Source organism: Macrobrachium nipponense, chromosome 6 (genome assembly GCF_015104395.2).
Source record: "Macrobrachium nipponense isolate FS-2020 chromosome 6, ASM1510439v2, whole genome shotgun sequence".
NCBI classification, from domain to species: Eukaryota; Metazoa; Arthropoda; class Malacostraca; order Decapoda; family Palaemonidae; genus Macrobrachium; species Macrobrachium nipponense.
The window spans coordinates 41,018,523-41,038,869 of NC_061108.1; the positions used below are offsets into that span (position 1 = coordinate 41,018,523).

Here is a 20,347-nt window from a genome sequence, read left to right on the forward strand (position 1 = left end):
CTCGATCAGAGGATTCTCTTCTGGATCTAGCAATAGCTCTTGAAGCTCTCTTTGAAAATCCTCTCTTTCTGAGGAGATGCTCGACAGTCTGAAGGCGACTAGTCGAAGAGCGGACAAGTTGTGATGGAACCTCAGAAAGTGGGGCTGTCTGAGTAGATCTCTCCTTAACGGCAACTCTCTCGGAAAGTCTGTCAACAGCTGTAGAAGGTCCGGAAACCATTCCCTGGCCGGCCAAAAGGGGGCTATCAGAGTCATCCTTACGTTCCGATGACCTCTGAACTTTGTCAGAACTAGTCTTAGCATCTTGAATGGAGGGAAGGCATAGAGATCTAAATTTGACCAGTCCAGAAGCATGGCATCTACTGCAAACGCCTCTTCGTCTGGAACTGGGGAGCAATACAGTGGCAGACGAGCCGTCTTGTTCGTGGCGAAGAGATCCAAATGAGGACATCCCCAAATTTCCCAAAGTTTCTTGCATATTTGAGGATGTAGAGTCCACTCTGTGGCGAGGATTTGTCCTCTCCTGCTGAGAATGTCTGCCTTTACATTCTTCGAGCCTTGAATAAATCTTGTACTCAAAACAACTTTGTTCTCTTTCGCCCAAATAAGCAAGTCTCTCGCTGCCTCGCACAGAGAGAACGAGTGTGTCCCCTCCTGTTTTTTTATGTAAGAGAGAGCCGTGGTGTTGTCTGCTTGAACCAGCACTCTTACCTCTGTCTGGAAGTACATTAGAGCAAAATGGATCGCCTTTAGCTCTTTCAGATTTATGTGCCAGCTTTTCTGATGACTCTGCCAAAGTCCCGACACTTCCCTTTTCCCCAGAGTGGCTCCCCACCCTTTGTCCGATGCGTCTGACAAGAGCGTCCTGCTTGATCCCTTCTGAAATGGGGAACACGAAGGAGTCTGGGAACTTCTTCCTTTGCCACTCCTGTTTCAAGTAAAATTGAAGTGGTCTCATGTTGAGCCTGCCCAGACTTACAAATTGCTCTAACGAGGCCAAGGTTCCTAACAGGCTCATCCATTGTTTCGCCGAGCAAGTTTGTCTGCAGAGAAACTCGTCTATCTTGTTCAGGGAAGAGTCGATCCTTCGACGAGACGGAAAAGCCTGAAAAAGAACTGAATTCAGTCTCACTTCTAAATAAACTATCTCCTGAGAGGGAGTGAGGCACGACTTGTCCTTGTTGACTAACAATCCCAGGCTGTCCGCCAACCTTAAAGTCTTTTCTAAGTCCTCCACACACTTCTGTCTGGAACTTGCCCTGAGAAGCCAATCGTCCAGATACATGGAGATCCATATCCCGTCCAGATGAAGCCACTGATGACAGAACTCTGGTGAACACTTGTGGAGCTGTCGACAGGCCGAAACAGAGGGCCCTGAACTGGTAAATCCGGCCCTGGAATACGAATCTCAGGGATCTCCTCGATTCCGAATGAATCGGAATATGAAAGTAGGCGTCCTGAAGGTCTATGGAAACCATCCAGTCTCCTGGATGAAGAGCTGCTAATACCGACTGGGTCGTTTCCATAAAAAACTTTGTCTTCAGGACAAAGACGTTCAGGGTGCTCACATCCAACACCGGTCTCCAACCGCCCGAGGCCTTCTTTACCAGGAAAAGGCGATTGTAAAATCCTGGTTCCTGAGGAGAGTCCACTAACTCTATGGCCCTCTTTGCCAGTAAAGCGAGAACTTCTTGATGGAGGGCGGCAAATTTCTCAGAGTTCTCCGAGTAAGCGGACAAATCCACAGGAAATTCTGTGAGAGGGGGGTGCTTGCTGAACGGAATGATGTAACCTTCCTTCAGGACCTGAACCGTCCAAGGATCCGCTCTGAGATGAAACCAGGTCTGCCAGAAAAGGTGTAATCTGGCTCCTACTGCTGTGTGGAGGACTACGAGCCTACTTCTTGATGGAAGAGGGAGTGGTTTTAGACGAGGCTCTACCTCTCCCCCGAAACCTAGAGAAAGATCTAACGGGAGCTCTACCTCGAAATGGTTTAGGGGCTTCCATGGTGGGAGCACTCCAAGAAGCAGAAAGTACCGGAGCAATCTTCCTGGGCTTCTTCACTGACTGTGATAAGAGATCCTGAGTCGCTTTCTGTGTCAATAACTGAGCGATCTCGCTCACAATCTCTTGCGGAAAAAAGGTGCTTCTTGTCCAAAGGAGAGAAGAGCAAGGCGGACTTCTGGTTCGATGAGACCCCTTTTGACAAGAAGGAGCACCAAATCTGTCTCTTCTTCAACACTCCAGAGGCGAAAATAGCAGCGAGCTCCGAAGCTCCATCACAGATGCCTTTATCAATACAATCAAGTACAAAGGCAAAATCCTTCAACTGCTCCTCCGAGAGCCCAAATGACTTGACTTTCCTGGCCATCCAGGAAGCTAACGACTTCAAAAACACGAAAAACACTCTTGCAAAGATGATCCAGCTCACTTGCCGAAAAGAAAATCTTAGCAGTATTAAGGGCTGATCTACGAGAAGAATCCACTAGACTAGAAAAGTCTCCCTGAGTGGAGGCAGTCACACCCAGGGAAAAAACTTCTCCAGTGTCCTACCAGACACGGCTCCTTGACGAAAGTCTCGAAGGGGGGAAGGCAGAAAACATTTTTCCCCTGTTTCCTCTTCTCCAAAAGCCAAGCGTTCACTTTCTTGATAGCCTTCTTAGCCGAAATCGAGAGGACGAGACGTGTGAACGAGGACAAGGAGTCAGGCTTACTGTCCTTTTTCCACTGCGAACCAGGAGAAACTGGGATGGAAGGCGCAAAAGAATCTCCAAAGTTGTCGACGAAGAATCGTAAAAGTTGCTTATACCCCGACAAATGCTTGTCTTTTTCTGTAAGTACTTCTTCTTCCACATCCGAAGCTTCCTTCGAAGAATCTGGAGAACATTCCATCTGAAGAGGAATCCTGTTCGGCGAAGTCACACCATAAAGCACCCGAGGGGGCTGCGAGAGAGCAGGAGAAGACGTCTGCGCCTGTACTGAGGCGAATCCGAGCGGCTGAGCTGGCGCTCGAGCGAGAGCCTGACGTGGCGCCAAAGAAGGAGTCAGGAAAGGAGTCTGACCTGGCGCCTGAAGCGGCGTCTGAAGAGGAGTCACATGGAGTCTGAACAGGCACCTGGACTGAGGCCGAAATGTGAGGTTGAACAGAAGCCTGAAGAGGAGCCTGAAGAGGAGCCTGAAGAGGAGACTGAAGAGGAGTCTGTGAAGAGGACTGCACAGTAGTCTGCGGAAGATGCAAGGCGGCCGGAAGCACATTCGGGAAAGAAAGAGACTTGCCTAAAAGCTCCAAAATACTGCCTAACTTGGCATTCATCTGGTCTAAAACCGTAAGCTGAGGATCCACCGACGTACAAGGCGCCGGAGGAGTAGAAGGATGAGCCGCAAACACGTCTGGAGCCGCAGGAGTTACTGCTTGAGGAGGCTCTGGGGGAAGGCTCTGAAGGCGTGTGAGAGTCCAGCTTCTCCAATTCTATGAGAGAAGGGCGATAAACTGAAACAGCCAGAGAAAAAGCTTCAGGCTCCTCCCAAAAACTACAGAAAGGTTCGGCAGCCGCCACCTTCTTGGGAACCGCACCAGGCGAAACATCGCGAGACCTTTTCAGCGGTCTAGACGTCTTATGACGCCAGCCTCTATGAGAGGAGACATCTGAACTCAAGTCGCTTGACGAAAAACACTTCCTCGCAACACCTTTCCAATGGTGAGCGACAGCATCCTGGGATACGGCTACAGAATTGCTTGAGGGGGCGACTGCTCGGGAGCAGATCCCGCTCGCCTCCCTTCGGTTTTCGGCATGCCTCCTCCCAGGATCTGGGGAGTTTGACAGGGGCCTAGACCTAGGAGAATGAACGGGCCGAACAGCCACCTCCTCCATTACACTAGCACTAAGTAACTTGTCACACTTAAGTACCACTTCTTGCACTGTCTCACCCATTTTCTGCATAGTGGTGAGGAAAGAGACAAATTTCGAGTCCATATCGGCTCGTAATACTGACACGGGATTGAGATCGGGAGATACAGAGTCGAGGGCAGGAGAAACAACTACGGGGTTAATAAGATCCGGATTAACAGAATTCAGAGGAATATCCTGGCTACTCACTGACTTAGAATTAGATCTCTGTGAAGCCTTTCTGATTCTATCCTTTTCTAACTTTCTCATATACTTTTCTAACTTTCTCATATACTTTTCCAAAGCCTTCCACTCCTGAGATGTTAGAGACTTGCATTCTTCACACATATTCTCAAAAGAACATTCACGTCCCCTACAGCTAACACAAGTAGAATGAGGATCAAGTGAAGCTTTAAGAAGTCTAGTCTTACACCCACTACTACACACCCTATACTGAATAGAGCTGGTGTCAGACATCGTGACAAAACAAAATTAATTCCTAAAAAGGACAACAATTCTTCAAAACCAAAATAACTCTAGCGCTGCTGGCAAAAAGATCAGAAAACTCAAGGTACATCACCAAAAGGAGAAAAACCAAGATGATCAACTCCAAATTCCAACCACGGTCCGATGGCAGGAAACTTCTGACATTTTGCTGGAATGGTTCCTGATACCCGGTAGAGGGCGGGGGTAGAGGGATCACCTGTCAAACCATTAGTGCTACCGCAAATTTCAAATTCTGCCATGACGTCAGGAGATGACAGCTATATGTAACCACCAGGGAAGTTGTATAAGTGAAAATTTAGTTTCCTTCAAGGTATTCTTGATCATTTCATATAAAATTTCATCAGGTCCAGGTGCAATGTTTTTACTAAGAGCAAATAAAAATTCCTCCATGTTAAAAGGCATAGGTATTATATGATTCAGATTTAAAAGAAGTAAAATGAAATGTTTCAGACTCCGCTAACACTCTCTCCCTGTAGAATAGAGAATTTTCATCCCTGCTTGATATCATTGCAAAATGTTCAGCAAAAACATTGCTTACAGCTTTTGAGTCGGTTATAAAGTCACCATTGACTTTTAAATCAGGGAGGGGACTCGGATTATACTTTCCTGCTAATACAATCCTGCTATTTTCATAATAACTGTCCATATCTTGGTCATAGGTGTTTTCCAGGTAATTGTTGTCATAAAAAGTATCCATGATTCTCGTCTCGCATGTTGTATTTGCCATCTGAATTTGGCTCGAGCCTTTTTAAAGGAGATCAAGTAGCATTCACATCGATGTCTTCTGTACCTAGTAAAAGCGGCTCTCATGGCTTTATGTCCTATTTTGTATTGAACATTCCACCATGGAACAGGCTTTGGGATTACCTTTTCTGCTGCAAACATAAAAATCATTGTTAAATAGAACACTGCTTCTCCTACTGTTGGCACATCCTTTGCATCTAGTTCAATATAACTAAGTTCCTGGAAAAGGGGCCAATTTGCTTTATTGGTACACCACCTAGGCATTCTGTATACTGGCACATATTTCTCAGTTCTGATGACAATTGGGGAATGATCACTACCATATAAATCATCCAACACGTCCCAGTTGAAGTATATGAATGTATCAGAACTGGTGATAGATAAGTCAATGCATGAGAATGTGCCAGTCTGAATGTGAAAATGGGTGGGTTTTCAGTATTCGAAAGGGTCATACCTGAATTTTCTAATGATGATAAGATAAGGTTGCCTCTCTGATTTGTTAAAATGTCACCCAAAAGTTCATGTCGACCATTAAAGTCTCCCAATATAAGAAATGGTCAAGGTAGCTGTTCATACAAGTGTGTTAACTGTCGTTCAAGTATTGGGTTATTAGGAGGGAGATACATACAATGAACAAATTGTGTCTTTTTGAGTGAGCAATATCTCATCTTACAAGAAGAGCACTTCCACCTGAATTTCCCTGTAAAGGGAATTGGGAGCAGAACGCAAAAAAACTCTTTATAAGCAAAATTTTTGTTGTTGCTTAGCTTTGTCTCTTGTAGCGCTAAGCATAGTGGGTTATAGCTCTTCATATTTAGCGCGAAGTTCCTGGCAGTTCCATTGTAATATAACAGAGAAAATAACTATTTTCTACAGGATGATCCTCTGTCCAAGATCGTTCTGTTATGCTTTTTCTTTGTAGATGACATCTGAGTTTTGAGACGGACTTTTGGAAGAGTTCCAGATGTCGAAAGAGTACTTAGAGGGTCATCTGAATGTACCAAGTGATCACTTATTAGTATCTGGTTTATCATTTTCAATTAGTCTAGTTTTATTGCCTAAACCAAGGTGATCTGAGTGTAACATTTTGTTTGCCTTAGGTTCTACATTTGTTGCTCCTGTGTTGTAAGATAAGATGGTGGGACATAACTCATTATTTTCCATCAATTCAGATGTTCTATGAGGGTCAGCTGAACCATAAGATGATGAAGATTTACTAATTTTTTTTCTGACTTGTTAACTTCTTCTGCGGAAGTATCTCCTTTCTCAAGGTGCTTGACTTTTGATTCGGGCATTGTTACAGACTCTTCACTTAATGTCATCTTGTTGACAATTGTCCCAGAATCCATTTTCTTCTTCTTTATCTTCATTAGACTTTTTGAGATTCAATTTCTTTTGTCTTTCCCCATTTCCTATTACTGCATCTACAAATGACTGCTGGGTGTTGAATTTCAGCAGTCTTTTGTCTTTCCTCTTTAAAGGTAATACGCTCTTGAGTCTTGATACCAAGTGTTTCTTATTCAATTATATACTTGATACATGATTTATGTGATGCATTATGGTCTCTCCCACAATTAGGGCAGCATGGAGTAAGCTCACAATTCCCATGCTCTTTTCTTCCACAGTTAAAGCATGTACAGGCATCCCCGGCTTAACGACGGTTTCCGGCTTACGACGTTCCGAGGTTACGACGCTTTTTTCTTAAATATTCATGGAAATTCCGTCCTGGGTTACGACGCTTGTTCCGAGGTTACGACGCTGACGCTTCCGACGCGTCCGAGTTAACGACGCTTTTTAAAAAACGCATGCTATGATAAAAATCCTTTATAGTTTAGCACAGTACATAATAAAAATATGTTTTTGGTTACATTACAACAAAAATTTTGTTAGGTATGATGATTTTTGACACTTTTTTTTTTTCGTTATTTTTTTAATTTTTTTTTAGTGACGCCGCATATGCGGACTAGTTTGCGGGCGAATGAATACACTAGCTTGGGATGCGCAGTTTAAAACAGTCCAAAAGCGCAAATATAATGAAAAATCATTGCTTGTTTCCAGTACATAATTAAAAAAACTAAGTTTCTGGTTAGATTACAACACAAATTCCAAGGTTACGACGTTTTTGTTATGCTTTTTAACGATACCTCATATGCAGAACTAGTTTTTGAGCGGAGGTGCATAAATTAATTAACGGTATTAAACTGTATGGTAAATTGACCGAACAACGACCTCGACGGTCGAGGACGCCAAGCGTAACAATACGAAAGGACGCCACTTCAATCGCGTGCCTGCCTGCATTTCACTAGGTTGTGTGCTGAGACGTTGCTGAAATTCCTTGCCATTTTCGCAAATTTACAATGGCTCCTAAACGCCAAAGTACTTCCTCCGATGATAGTTCATCCAAGAAGAGGAAGGTCATCACGATGGAGGTCAAATATGACGTGATAAAAGCGTTTCGGAGAAGGGAGAAACTAACACCGAATAGGCCGTTTCTTTAGGCTTGAGCAGGACCACGGTGGGTAACCATTGTGAAGGATAAGGAACGTATTCTGAAGCATGTTAAGGATGCTGCACCGATGAAGTCAACGGTGATAAAACGAGAAGCAACGTAGCCAGAGCATTGTTGAAATGGAGAAATTGCTCATGATCTGGCTGGAGGACCAGAACCAGCGACGTGTTCCGGTGAGCTTAAGTGTGATCCAGGAGAAGGCTAGAGCGCTGCTGATGAGCAGTAGTGAAAAATGTTTGGCGAAGGCAGTGCTGATGGTGAATTTTCCGCGAGTAGAGGTTGGTTTTAAAATTTACCGTTTTAAGCTCGTGCAAATTTTGCATAATGTTGAAGCTGCAAGGTGAAGCTGCTAGTGCTGATAGCGAAGCAGCAGAAAGTTTTCCAGGTGGTTTGGCTGAGATAATTAAGGATGGTGGTTACACGGCTGACCAAGTCTTTAATGTGGATGAGACTGGATTATTTTGGAAAAGAATGCCAAATCGAACGTACCTTTCCAAGGAGGAGAAGTCAGCACCTGGCCATAAAGCTGGGAAAGGAGCGACTGACTTTGCTGTTTGGGTCCAATGCAAGTGGTGATTTGAAACTGAAGCCCTTGCTGGTGTATTTGGCCGAGAATCCCAGGGCTTTCAAGGGCATTTTCAAGAGTCAACTCCCTGTGATTTGGAAATCTACAAGAAGGCGTGGGTTACCTTAATGGTCTTCGAAGATTGGTTCAATGACCATTTCGTGCCAGCAGTGGAGCGGTATTTGACTTCGAAGGGTCTGCCTTTTAAGGCCCTCTTAGTCCTGGACAATGCCCCTGGTCACCCTTCAAATTTGAGCGACATGCATCCTAATGTGAAGGTGGTGTACCTCCCACCCAATACCACATCGCTGATACAGCCAATGGACCAGGGAGTAATAGCTAATTTCAAGGCTTACTACCTTAGAAGGACCATACGTTTTGCTTTGAGGGCCATAGAAGCTAACAAGGAGTTGACACTGAAGCAATTTCTGGAAGGGCTACAACATTGCAGATGCAGTGAAGAACATTGCAAGTGCTTGGGACGAGGTGAAGACGACCACTTTAAATGGGGCCTGGAGGAAACTGTGTCCACAGTTTGTGCACAGTTTTTGAAGGCTTTGACCAGGCAGAAGACGTCGAGACTGTGACGAGGAAGATCGTAGGCTAAGCAAGAGGCTGAAACTAGATCTTGAACCTGATGATGTAACAGAGCTGCTGGCTGGGTTCCCATGGAGAGGAATTGTCTGCAGAGGACTTACTTGAACTTGAACAACAAATGATTGAGGAAGAGGAGGCGGCACCAGAGCCAAAACCCAGGTCATTAACTGTGAAAGGCTTGTCAGAGGGTTTTACTCATCTGGAGAGAGCCTTGGCTTCTTTTGAGGCAGAAGACCCTAACGTTTCTAGGTTTGACAAAATCAAGAGAGGAATCATGGATTTGGTGACTTTTCTACAAGGAGACCCCTGAAGGAGAAGCAGACGAAGAGAAGTGTGCAGTCCAGGCTTGACACTTTCTTTCACAAGTCTCCAGTACCACCACCTCCCACTCCTAGTCCTGGTAAGGAATTCTGAACTGTTTTACTAATTTATGTGTTTACATAGTGTACATATTAAAAATGTGTTAATTTTTTAATGTAACAACTAAATGTAAGAGTAAATTGTAACTTCATTAATTTTCATCATTTGTAATTTTATTGCAGAAGTGGTGACAGTTCCAGATCCCCCTGTACTACCTGTGACAGTTCCAGATCTCCCTGTACTACCTGTGACAGTTCCAGATCTCCCTGTACTACCTGTGACAGTTCCAGATCCCCCTGTACCTGGACCCTCTGTATCAGCCCGCCCACCTGTACAATCAGGTAAGCAATTTCATTTTTCTCATTTTCATGTTGGAAATTGTTTACACCCTACATACATACGTACACTAACTTACATAGTGGTACAATGTGTTTGATGTTGCATAACCTTATTATTTTTTTTTTTTTTCATTTCAGACCCCTTTGATAGTGACAGTGACCCAGATGGACCCTGAGCCTTTCCATGGTTTTGATGCCTCGCCCTATACATCAGGTAAGGAATCCTTAACAAATTTGTATAAAATGTTTTTATAAATTGCTAATAGAAATTTTGAAATTTTATTAAAAGTGTACATATGCTACAATTACATCCACCTTATAATATATTTATGTACCCTATCATTCTTTCCAGATGTAGATGTTCCCTCATCAGTTGATAACGAGTATCACCTCTCCAGAGCCCAAATCAGTTGATACGAGTAGTATCACCTCTCCCATTCCTTCAGGTAAAAGAATTCTTCATTTTTTTCATATTGAACATACGTATTACACACTACATATGTTCAAACAGTAATAACATGTGCAGTAGTTACAGTAGTAGTAACTATCATTTTATATATTTTTTATCATTCCAGACTCCCAAGCACCTGCCCAGCCCACTCCATAGCCCAGCCACCCACTCTCATGTACCATATGGCCATCCCAGTAAGCAAGCCAACCACTAGAATTTGGTAAGGACATTTTTTTTTATTAATGTTTTAATATTACATATGTAATAACCATGTTATGTATGTAACATACATACTATAATCATATGTATTACATTATCATTCCAGACTGGCATGCACCTGTGACTTACATAAACCAGACCTCTACATAGCCTACATGTCTTCATTTTGCTGAAGGTAAGGAATTCTCAGTTGTGTTTAATGTTTGCATACGTACAATAAATTTTGTACACCTAAGATGTTACATACTGTCCTTTAATATTAATTCTTCATTCCAGACTGCCCATCATCCTAGCCTGTTATCTGTGATAAAGCACACTGAAGTTAGGTTTGGAATGCATCCTTATCATGAATGCTCTACACCTCCACCTCCATCTCCCACCAACCTTACCTAGTAACAGCTTTGAGAACTCACTAAAAAAAGTGGTAAGTTATGTAAGGAATTTCTAAATTAAGTTTTATACTACATGTTTTTATATGATATTAAACCACTGTATGGTGCATATTACTGTATGTAACTTACTATGCATAGAGTACTTACTGACAAAATTATTTTTGTACACCTTCCAGAACCCCTGAATGATGTAGGCTATGGGGCCACATAAGACTTTGTCCATCCAGGGTTACATTGAAAGACAACTTTAAACTAAAAGTAAGGAATTAATTAACATACATTAACTCTTTTAGTGACTCTTGATATATCTACAGTAATTAACATATTGCATTCACAACTTTCTGTAGTGTATATTTGTACACTAATTTTGTTACTTTTTCCTTTTTCCTTCCAGAACCAACATTTTTCACACAACTCCAGGTTGTTACTACAAGTGTCATCAAGGGATAACTACAAGTAGAAGCACCATTTTTTGGATGGAAAAAAAACCCTTCAGGAAAGTATACGTATCACATGTAACATGTAGTGTAACAAAGTATGAACAGTAAGGTTTTTTACATACAGTAGTACATATTACATACGTACATAACTTTTTTTTACATGGAATTTCCAACCAAGTTTGATTATGTACATATGTACATGTTATAACCACTGTACTATGGTTACTGTATGTAACTTACTAAACATACATAACATGACTTAACTTTGATACTTTTTTTGGTACATTCCAGAAAACCAGGACCCCCTCCATGATGCAGGCTATGGGGCCACATAAAACTTTGTCCAGGGTTACTACATAACATAGCACGACAACTGTAAACTATGTACTACTGTACTAAAGGTAAGGAATTATACATAGTAGTAAACATACATTAAGTAAGTTTTATACGTACATACTAAAAATAAAAAAAAAGTGACCAAGATCTCTCACATGGGTATAAAAGTGATCAAGGTCCCTCATGGAATTACATACTGTACCACTCCTGCTGAACAGGGGGTTGTAGACCAATCATTTTACAATAATGCATACCAGTTGATATTAAACCACTGTGTATGGTGCATATTACTGTATGTAACTTACTATGCATAGAGTACTTACTGACAAAATTATTTTTTGTACATTCCAGAACCCCCTGAATGATGTAGGCTATGGGGCCACATAAGACTTTGTCCATCCAGGGTTACAGTGAACGACAACTTTAAACTAAAGGTAAGGAATTAATTAACATACATTAACTAAGTTTTTATACATGTTATATATGTGATATTAAACCACTGTATGGTGCATATTACTGTATGTAACTTACTGTGCATAGAGTACTTACTGACATACTAATTATTTTTTGTACATTCCAGAACCCCCTGAATGATGTAGGCTATGGGGGCCACATAAGACTTTGTGCATCCAGGGTACGTTGAACGACAAATTTAAACTAAAAGTAAGGAATTAATTCACATACATTAACTTTATTACTCTTGATATAACTCAAAGTAAGGAATTATAACTAAAAGTAAGGAATTAATTAACATACATTAACTCTTTTACTCTTGATATCTATAATTTACATATTGCATTCAGGACTTTGTGTAGTATTTTTGTACTAATTGTGTTAATACTTTACCTTCCAGAGCTACCAGACTGGGATTTTAGTGTACTCCAGGATCTAACAAAATACTACTACGAAGTGTACAGTGCATAATAAAGTGTTTAGTGTATAATCTACCTAAGGATTAAGTGTAGTACATTGTGCTTTATAGTGTCACAAGAGTTTAATAAAGAATTATACCTTCAAGAACCATCCTTTGCCATTGAAATAAACCACACTACACATCATGCAATATACTTGCATGTCACACAGGTAAGGTCTCTAACTTTTTCTTAGTTTAAGGCATATTTCCAAGTGTCGTTCCGGCTTACGACGATTTTCGGCTTACGACGCGCCTCAAGAACGGAACCCCCGTTGTAACCCGGGGACTGCCTGTATCTGGTTCATTCCTTTCTTTTTTCCTGCATGCTGTAATCAGATGGCCAAACATTTGGCAATGGAAACATCTTCTGGGAGCGGGAATATACTGTCTAACTGGCAGATGAAGCCATGCAGCTTTCAGAAATTTAGGGAGTCTCAAAAAATCAAAGGTGAGTATCAAAGCAGGTGTTGGATGTAATATTCCCAATACTTCTTTTCTTGATTCGTCTCACTTCAACTACCTTTTGATCAGCAAATTCTTTTTGGAGAGTGTCCTCAGAATAATGTAAGAGTTCAGTACTATACACTACTCCTTTAGACTGATTCATTGTTTTGTGAGGAGTGCATTTTGCTGTGCTTCCTTCTACAGCATTAATAGATAGTAATTTTCTACTATCATCTGGTGATGAAACTTCTACAAGCAAGCGTCCTTCACCTTGAGAGGCTATCTTTGGTTCTCTGCCAATGCACTTCACAATATGTCTATGGACATCAAGTATATTCAGTTCTTTTATGTTTTTGTCAAGGTCAAGAGAAATATTTGCTATAAGTCTAAGGTTCTTGAGATCCAAGTAAAATTCCAATATCAGGATTGGCATTCCTATTTCTATGATTAAACCTTCTATTCTTTCCTCTGTTCTGAACTACATAAGGGCTCGTAGTAACAATCAAAGAATCATTGTTGTTTTCATTGGAGGAGGTTGGGGATGGCAAAGGGAGGCCCTTATCCAAGCCTAAGGTTGTCAACAGTGCCAAAGAGTCGGGGGGTCCAGGGGACAGTGTGCAAAAGAGATTATTCATGGGAATTTGAAAGAAAAAAAGAATGGGGCAAACATACACACACACACAACTACTGCTTGGGAAGACTAAAAAGGTATCGCGGCCTAGAAAGGGTTCGACATTCTCCACCAATGGCACATGTAGAAGTTGCTTCCCCATGGTCTACCCCATACCCTACCCTTTCGGGATGGCACCAATATGCTTGCAGTGGCCCAGGTATAGGCCAATCTGCCTGCTGGGAGTTCTGACCCCGCTAATGGGTAAGCTTCCAGACAAAAGCCAGGAGTCCATTCCAAAAGCCAGGCCCCCCTGGATTCTGATGGGCTGATCCCTGGAGATGAATCCGCCCTCAAGATAGCAATGGGAAAATCTCATCACCATCTCTTAGGTCCAAACCATATTGGGTGGCGACTCACCACCACAACTCTCACAATTAGCTTTGAATCCAAACCCCCTCGAAACCACAAACCCAGCCCAGACTCACCCAAGCAGTAAAATTTTGCGAAAGTGGAAATGTCCATGCCATTTAATGCCAAAAGTTTTGTAGGCGTTCTGTCCGGATCCGGCCTTCGCAAGCTTGAAGGCATTCAGAATCCCTTACCCCCTCACCACATGAAGGAACCTACTTGAGGGGCATTCTGGCATTTCGTTGATTGGGTCAGCAGGTCCAGAGTTGACTTCTTGTGTATATGAAATGCAATCTCACTCACCGTTGCTTGTGGAAACAAATGATGTTTATGCAATGGCGAGAACAGAAGAGCCGACTTCTACAATGATGTTACTCCTTTGGATGCAAAAGAAACTCATAGTTCCCTCTTCTTGAGGACGGCCATCACATAAAGGGCAGCCACCCCCTACGACCCGTCCCTAACTCCCTTGTTGGCACCACAGCGTCACTCAGACTCGACGACGGCAGACACTGGCGGAGCAATACAAGATGGCCGACTGCTGCTACCCACAAAGACAAGGCCTCGAGGAGGGGGGGATGGTCTGGCCAGACTGGGGAGGGGGGGTGCGAGCCTCCACAAAATGGACTAGCAACCCCTCCAAGGACGGGGGACCCCCTAGCGCGAGCGTCTTCCAAATCGCCGCCATTTTGGATGCCTCCGACTCTGGAAGAGAAGAGATTGATGAAAAAGCCTCACCCTTCTCAGGAATCAAATAAACTCCCAAGGAAGAAGGGGCTACATTCCAAACATTAGCCTGGCGGCCTCCCGATACTTCCATCGACGAATCAATGGAAGAAAAGGAAGGAGACACAGGAACAATGCTACCATGAGGGTTGACTACTGCAGGAGACGAAACATCAGGAAGAGGCGCAAAACCTTCCCAAGTAGGAAGAGTCGAAACCCTCTGATGTTCTCTCTTGCCATAAAACGACCTTCACTGCTCCTTAGGCCATGCCCAGCATTCCGTGCAAGGATTCGTAATAGTACAAAAATTAGAACGACACCTACTGCACGTGATGTGAGGGTCGGTCGCTGCTGAAGCCAGAAAACGAGAACACGGAAACATGGAACTCTGGGGCACATATGCTGATGCCCAGAAGGAGCAGAAGAAGCCATAATACCAGCCAAACACACACACACACTAAACAGAAGCGAAACAGGCAATGAACCAGGAAAAGGCCAAGAGAGGTTAACACGACTCTCACCCAGGCGGTCAAAAGGAAGACTGATGCGCGATCATAGGTGAATGATCTACGCATGCGTTGCCAGATATCAAAAGATTCCTTGCTTTCATCTGTTTTTTAACCGGATCCAGCTGGGCGCTAGAAATGATCCTATTGCTAAGACCGAAGGTTTGTTCGCGTATGAACAACATTTATTTTCTCTATCATCAATTTCATACAATGATATTGCATATAGATTGAGAAAACATTTCCATAGATTCACAGTGAACATTAAAACGAATAACATTTCTAGCATCCTCACTGTACCTTTATGACAAAGTAGACACCAACTCATCTATATTCTCTCAAGTCTAAGTTCAGAAGCATTCTTTTATATCTCTTAGGTATCCTTGAAACAACATAAGACAATGTCACTGATAACAGCTCATTTATTCTTAGCCTACAACAATTATGTTAAGACTTTGAGAGGGTTTACAGTTCACCATGTTCATAGCATACTATTGTGTCTGATCTTCATATTTGTTGACTTCACATGAAATAAACAATCTGAAACAATGGTTTATAAATTATACTAATTTTAGATCATAGGGAAAAAGGTTGAAATGAGTAAGTAAATAATAAAATGTAACCTTTCCTAATCGTTTTTGTGAAAAAAAATTTCCAAAACTTTCAAGAAGAGTGAAACTATCAGGGGTAGATCATCTGACAGTCCTGTCTTAGCCTGCATTTTCATATTTAGCTTCTCTAAAGCTTCCCAGTCACACGGATTTAGCTCTCTTACTGAAGCTCCTGGTTACAAATGCTTTTTGTCTTTTAGGGCCCCATCCTTGATGAAAATGTAAAAAAGGCTTCTATATTAACTTTCTATGCCTTAGGAGTAAAAAAGCATATTTATCCTTAATACATGAAATACAAGACAGCACAAATTTAATCCTCTAAGGTCTTGACAGATTTATACACAACTTTCATTGCCTCATAACAAACACTGACTGGCATCTACACAAGTTAACTGAAAACTTACTTGTAAAACGTAAGCATGCACCCTGTGATTGTCATATTCATGGGTACCTGAGCAGACATTCGGCCAATGAGGGTCATCTTCTCCCCAGTGTCTGGATGAAAGGCTGAATCATAAATATTCTTGGCCCTCCACAGCTCATCTTCACCTAGATTGACATCCTCTCCTCCCCTGAAGTATAGAGTTGCTCATCAAAACTTATCACTTAACAGACTACTACTACACCACAGCACATCAAAGACAAAATCTTAACAGATTTTTCATCATGACTTTCTTTCTTATGCATAAAACAATTTCATTTGGGGTTGATTCTTTGTGATTAAATATCAAACCTCAATAGCATACTTTTTGAAGACTTTGTAAACTGACCTCAAGGGGGAGGAATTTGATTCGGTCTTAAGGATCAAGACAGTTTTGCAATGGAAGCTGGCAAATATTTCACTCAAATGATAACCCTTGAAAATGGCAGGTTTTCTACTCATGGATATCATTACATGAACTTTTGTCAGTAATTAAAAGTAATATTTTTTTTAGCTTTGCACCCATTCATGTAAACCTGCATAAAATATATGTACACATTAAGTCTACAACTGAAATACTATAGTGCTGTATATACACTTATTAACTAAAGAAAGTCACACTTAGCCTTACAAACTGGAGACAACATATTATCTGTGGTAGTTTCCTTTAAATTTCCAACACTAAGTGCATCATCTGCATATGATGCACACAGGGTTAGTATTGGATGTCAAGGTGGGACAAGAGATACACGGTGGTGGAGGCGTGCGGTTCACTGCATCCTCAATTACATACTGACTCCAGTTGCCGTCTACAACCAGCAAACTTACTTGGCACCTGCTCGCCATGGGAAAACTTATCTTACCAATGCAGGTACGTACTCCATCCTCCCCCCCCCCCGCCATTAATACATGGGTATACGTGGATAAGCAATACATGTAATAAGAACAATACATGGATATACATGGATTAAATTGGATGCATGCGCCAGAGTAATGGGACAGATCCAATAAAAAAAATAAAAATAAACAGATGCTGCTGTAATGTACATGATTACACATAAGAAGGGTGTATGACAGTCAATGTCGTCATATGTAGTCATTCATCCAAGCTGGCCTCCTGGCGTGACGTGATGGGCGTGACTCCCGCACTGCTTGCAGGCTGGGCGTAGGGTGGCTGACCGGTGGCTGCTTGGGCGTGGGAGGGGCTGGATGCGTGGCAGGTGTGGCCCGCCCTGGCTGGGGCCCCGATGATGTGAGTCGCACCAGTACGGTCCCACAGCTTGGTGGCTTGACTTTGCACTCGCACTTGGGAGCCAGGGTTGATGACGGGAAGCGTTCTGGAGGGTCCGTTCTCGGTGAGGGCAGCACCGTTGTCAGCCATCTGACGTTCTCTATGGGGGAGGGTTGGCCCCCCAGTGTTTATCTACCATGAGGTGCCAGCGGGCTGTAGGTACGCCGTCTCGGAACTGCCTGCCTGCTGCCATCTGGGCAGGTGACTTATTCATTCCGCGGAGGGGTGTGTTGAGGTACTGTAGCATAGCCAAAGAGGACTTGTCCCTGTCGAGGTTGCCGCCTCTGCCCGTGTTGGCCATTATTATCTGCTTCCCGACCTTGACTGCGGCCTCTGCCCTACCGTTGGACTGCGGGTACTGGGCGGATGATAGTCACACGGACACGCCCCCTAACTTGAAAAATTCCCCCATTTCCTCGTTTGCCAGATTAGTGCCAGTGTCTGTGGAGATTTGCTCCGGGGCCCCCCACCTGGGGAAGTAGCGACATAGCTGGGTCTTGATGTGAGAGGAGGAGGTACCATGGGGGAAGTGGGCCAGCTCCAGCCAACCTGTGAGCCTGTCTGCGTAGGCCATGTACATGTGTCCGTCGTGCTGGAACATATCCGCTACTGTCATCTGGAAGGGGTACTCGGGGGGCAGCGTGATGATGAATTCCTCCGCGGCTTGGGATGGTGGGTGAACGTAGCATTCTTCGCACAAGGAGCGGCGATACTGCAGGTCCCCCTCGAGTCCAGGCCAGTATACCGTCTGGCGCGCTCGTCGTTGCATAGAGTCCAGGCCTTGGTGCCCCGCGCGTAGGTTGGCAGCCACCTGCTGACGAAGAGGCTCTGGGATAACTAGGCGGACGTTGCCCTGTTTGAATGTTATGTCACTAAGTCTTACACGACAGCCAGCCTCTCCCTGACACCGTAGAAGGGCCGAAGGCGATACTGCAGGTCCCCCTCGAGTCCAGGCCAGTATACCGTCTGGCGCGCTCGTCGTTGCATAGAGTCCAGGCCTTGGTGCCCCGCGCGTAGGTTGGCAGCCACCTGCTGACGAAGAGGCTCTGGGATAACTAGGCGGACGTTGCCCTGTTTGAATGTTATGTCACTAAGTCTTACACGACAGCCAGCCTCTCCCTGACACCGTAGAAAGGGCTGAAGGCGATACTGCAGTCCCCCCCCTCGAGTCCAGGCCAGTATACCGTCTGGCGCGCTCGTAGTTGCTAGAGTCCAGGCCTGGTGCCCCGCGCGTAGGTTGGCAGCCACCTGCTGACGAAGAGGCTCTGGGATAACTAGGCGGACGTTGCCCTGTTTGAATGTTATGTCACTAAGTCTTACACGACAGCCAGCCTCTCCCTGACACCGTAGAAGGGCTGAAGGCGATACTGCAGGTCCCCCTCGAGTCCAGGCCAGTATACCGTCTGGCGCGCTCGTCGTTGCATAGAGTCCAGGCCTTGGTGCCCCGCGCGTAGGTTGGCAGCCACCTGCTGACGAAAGAGGCCTCCGGGATAACTAGGCGGACCGTTTGCCTCCCTGTTTTGGAATGTTTTATGTCACTAAGTCTTACACGACAGCCAGCCTCTCCCTGACACCGTAGAAGGGCCGAAGGCATGCAATTTCCGGGGACTTCCTATCGGCCCAGTCCCCGGCCAGGACCCTGGCCATGAGCAGCTGATACACGGGGTCGCTGACGGCGGCATGTCTGACACTCGCCTCGTCCATGACGCAGCTGTCGTGCTCTACTGCTGCCAAGACAGTGGCTGCTATGGCGTCGGTGAGGTCCTCGTCGAGGTCCACGTCGTGGGTGCTGGGATCGGCTTTCAAGGCGGGGTATCGTGACAGGAAGTCTGCCGCACTGTTACACTTCCCCGGCAGATACTACTTGACCCTGAAGCGGTACTGCAGGGTTCTCTCCTTCAGCCTGAAGAGACGGGGGTTGGAGATTTCCGTAAGGGCCCGATCCCCCAGCAACTTGGTTAACAGGCGGTGGTCTGTCACGACGGTGAGGTTGGGGCACCCCAGCAGGAACAGCCTCGCCTTCTGGAGACACCAGGCTACCGTGAGGGGCTCCCCCTCCACGGCGGCGGTGAGACGGCGGCTGCCACATAACACCACGCGCCACCCACCCGTGCAGCAGAAGGGCGTGGCGGTGGAGCTGCACGCGCAATACTGCTGGAGGATAACAAACCCTATGCCCTCTTTGCTCCAGTCGGTGATTGCTGCTGTGGGGCGGCTCCTGTCATAGTAGGCCAACCCGTCCTTTGCTAATTGGCAGATCGTGTCCTGGGCGTGATGGAATTTGGTGCGGAGTGCCTCGTCCCAGTACACTAACTTCCCCGTTGGCTTCTTGAGGAGCTCCCTGAATGTGTTCATGATGGGGGCTGTTGCAAGGAAGGGCGCCAGCTGGTTGACGAATCCGTACCACGCCCTTATGTCGGTGATAGAGGGCTGACACGGCATCGGGAAGTTTTTGATGGCTGCCAAACATTCCTCTGTTGGCTTGTAGGCCTCCCCGCCCAAGTTGAAGCCCACAAAGTCCACTTCTCTTCTTGCGAAATGATATTGTTATGATACAATAAAGTTTGTTCATACTTACCTGGCAGATATATATATAGCTGTATTTTCTGAAGTCCGACAGAATTTAAAAAACTTCCGACACACACCAGTTGGTCGGCCAGGTGGTTAGTACCCATTCCCGCCGCTGGGAGGCGGGTATCAGGAACCATTCCCATTTTCTATTCATAATTTTTATTTCCACTGTCCCCTGAGGGGAGGTGGGTGGGTACTTGATTATATATATCTGCCAGGTAAGTATGAACAAACTTTATTGTATCATAACAATATCATTTTGTTCATGAAACTTACCTGTCAGATATATATATAGCTGAATCCCACCGTTGGAGGTGGGAAGGGACAGAATAGAAGGATTTTGGGAAACAAATGCATGCAGATGATTTACATCTTGGTTCCACCTGTTAGCATAGCCGACTTCGTGATTACTGTCACCCAAGTCTGCTTCTGCTTTACTAGAGTTGCCAGCGAGGTAGAGACCTATAAAGCTGGTGCACTCCAGATGATCTGTCAACG

At 44.5% G+C, this 20,347-nt stretch overlaps 1 protein-coding gene across 5 annotated transcripts in view; it reads right to left on the reverse strand.

Moving 5' to 3' along the window:
- LOC135216371 (sideroflexin-1-like) overlaps positions 1 to 20,347 on the reverse strand; it is a 185,789-nt gene that overhangs the window by 132,790 nt on the left and 32,652 nt on the right. For all 5 annotated transcript variants that reach the window (XM_064251628.1, XM_064251631.1, XM_064251630.1 and 2 more), the window contains exon 3: positions 15,971 to 16,138. In XM_064251628.1, the coding sequence (XP_064107698.1) occupies positions 15,971 to 16,138 (168 nt within the window). The remainder of the gene's footprint in view (positions 1 to 15,970; positions 16,139 to 20,347) is intronic.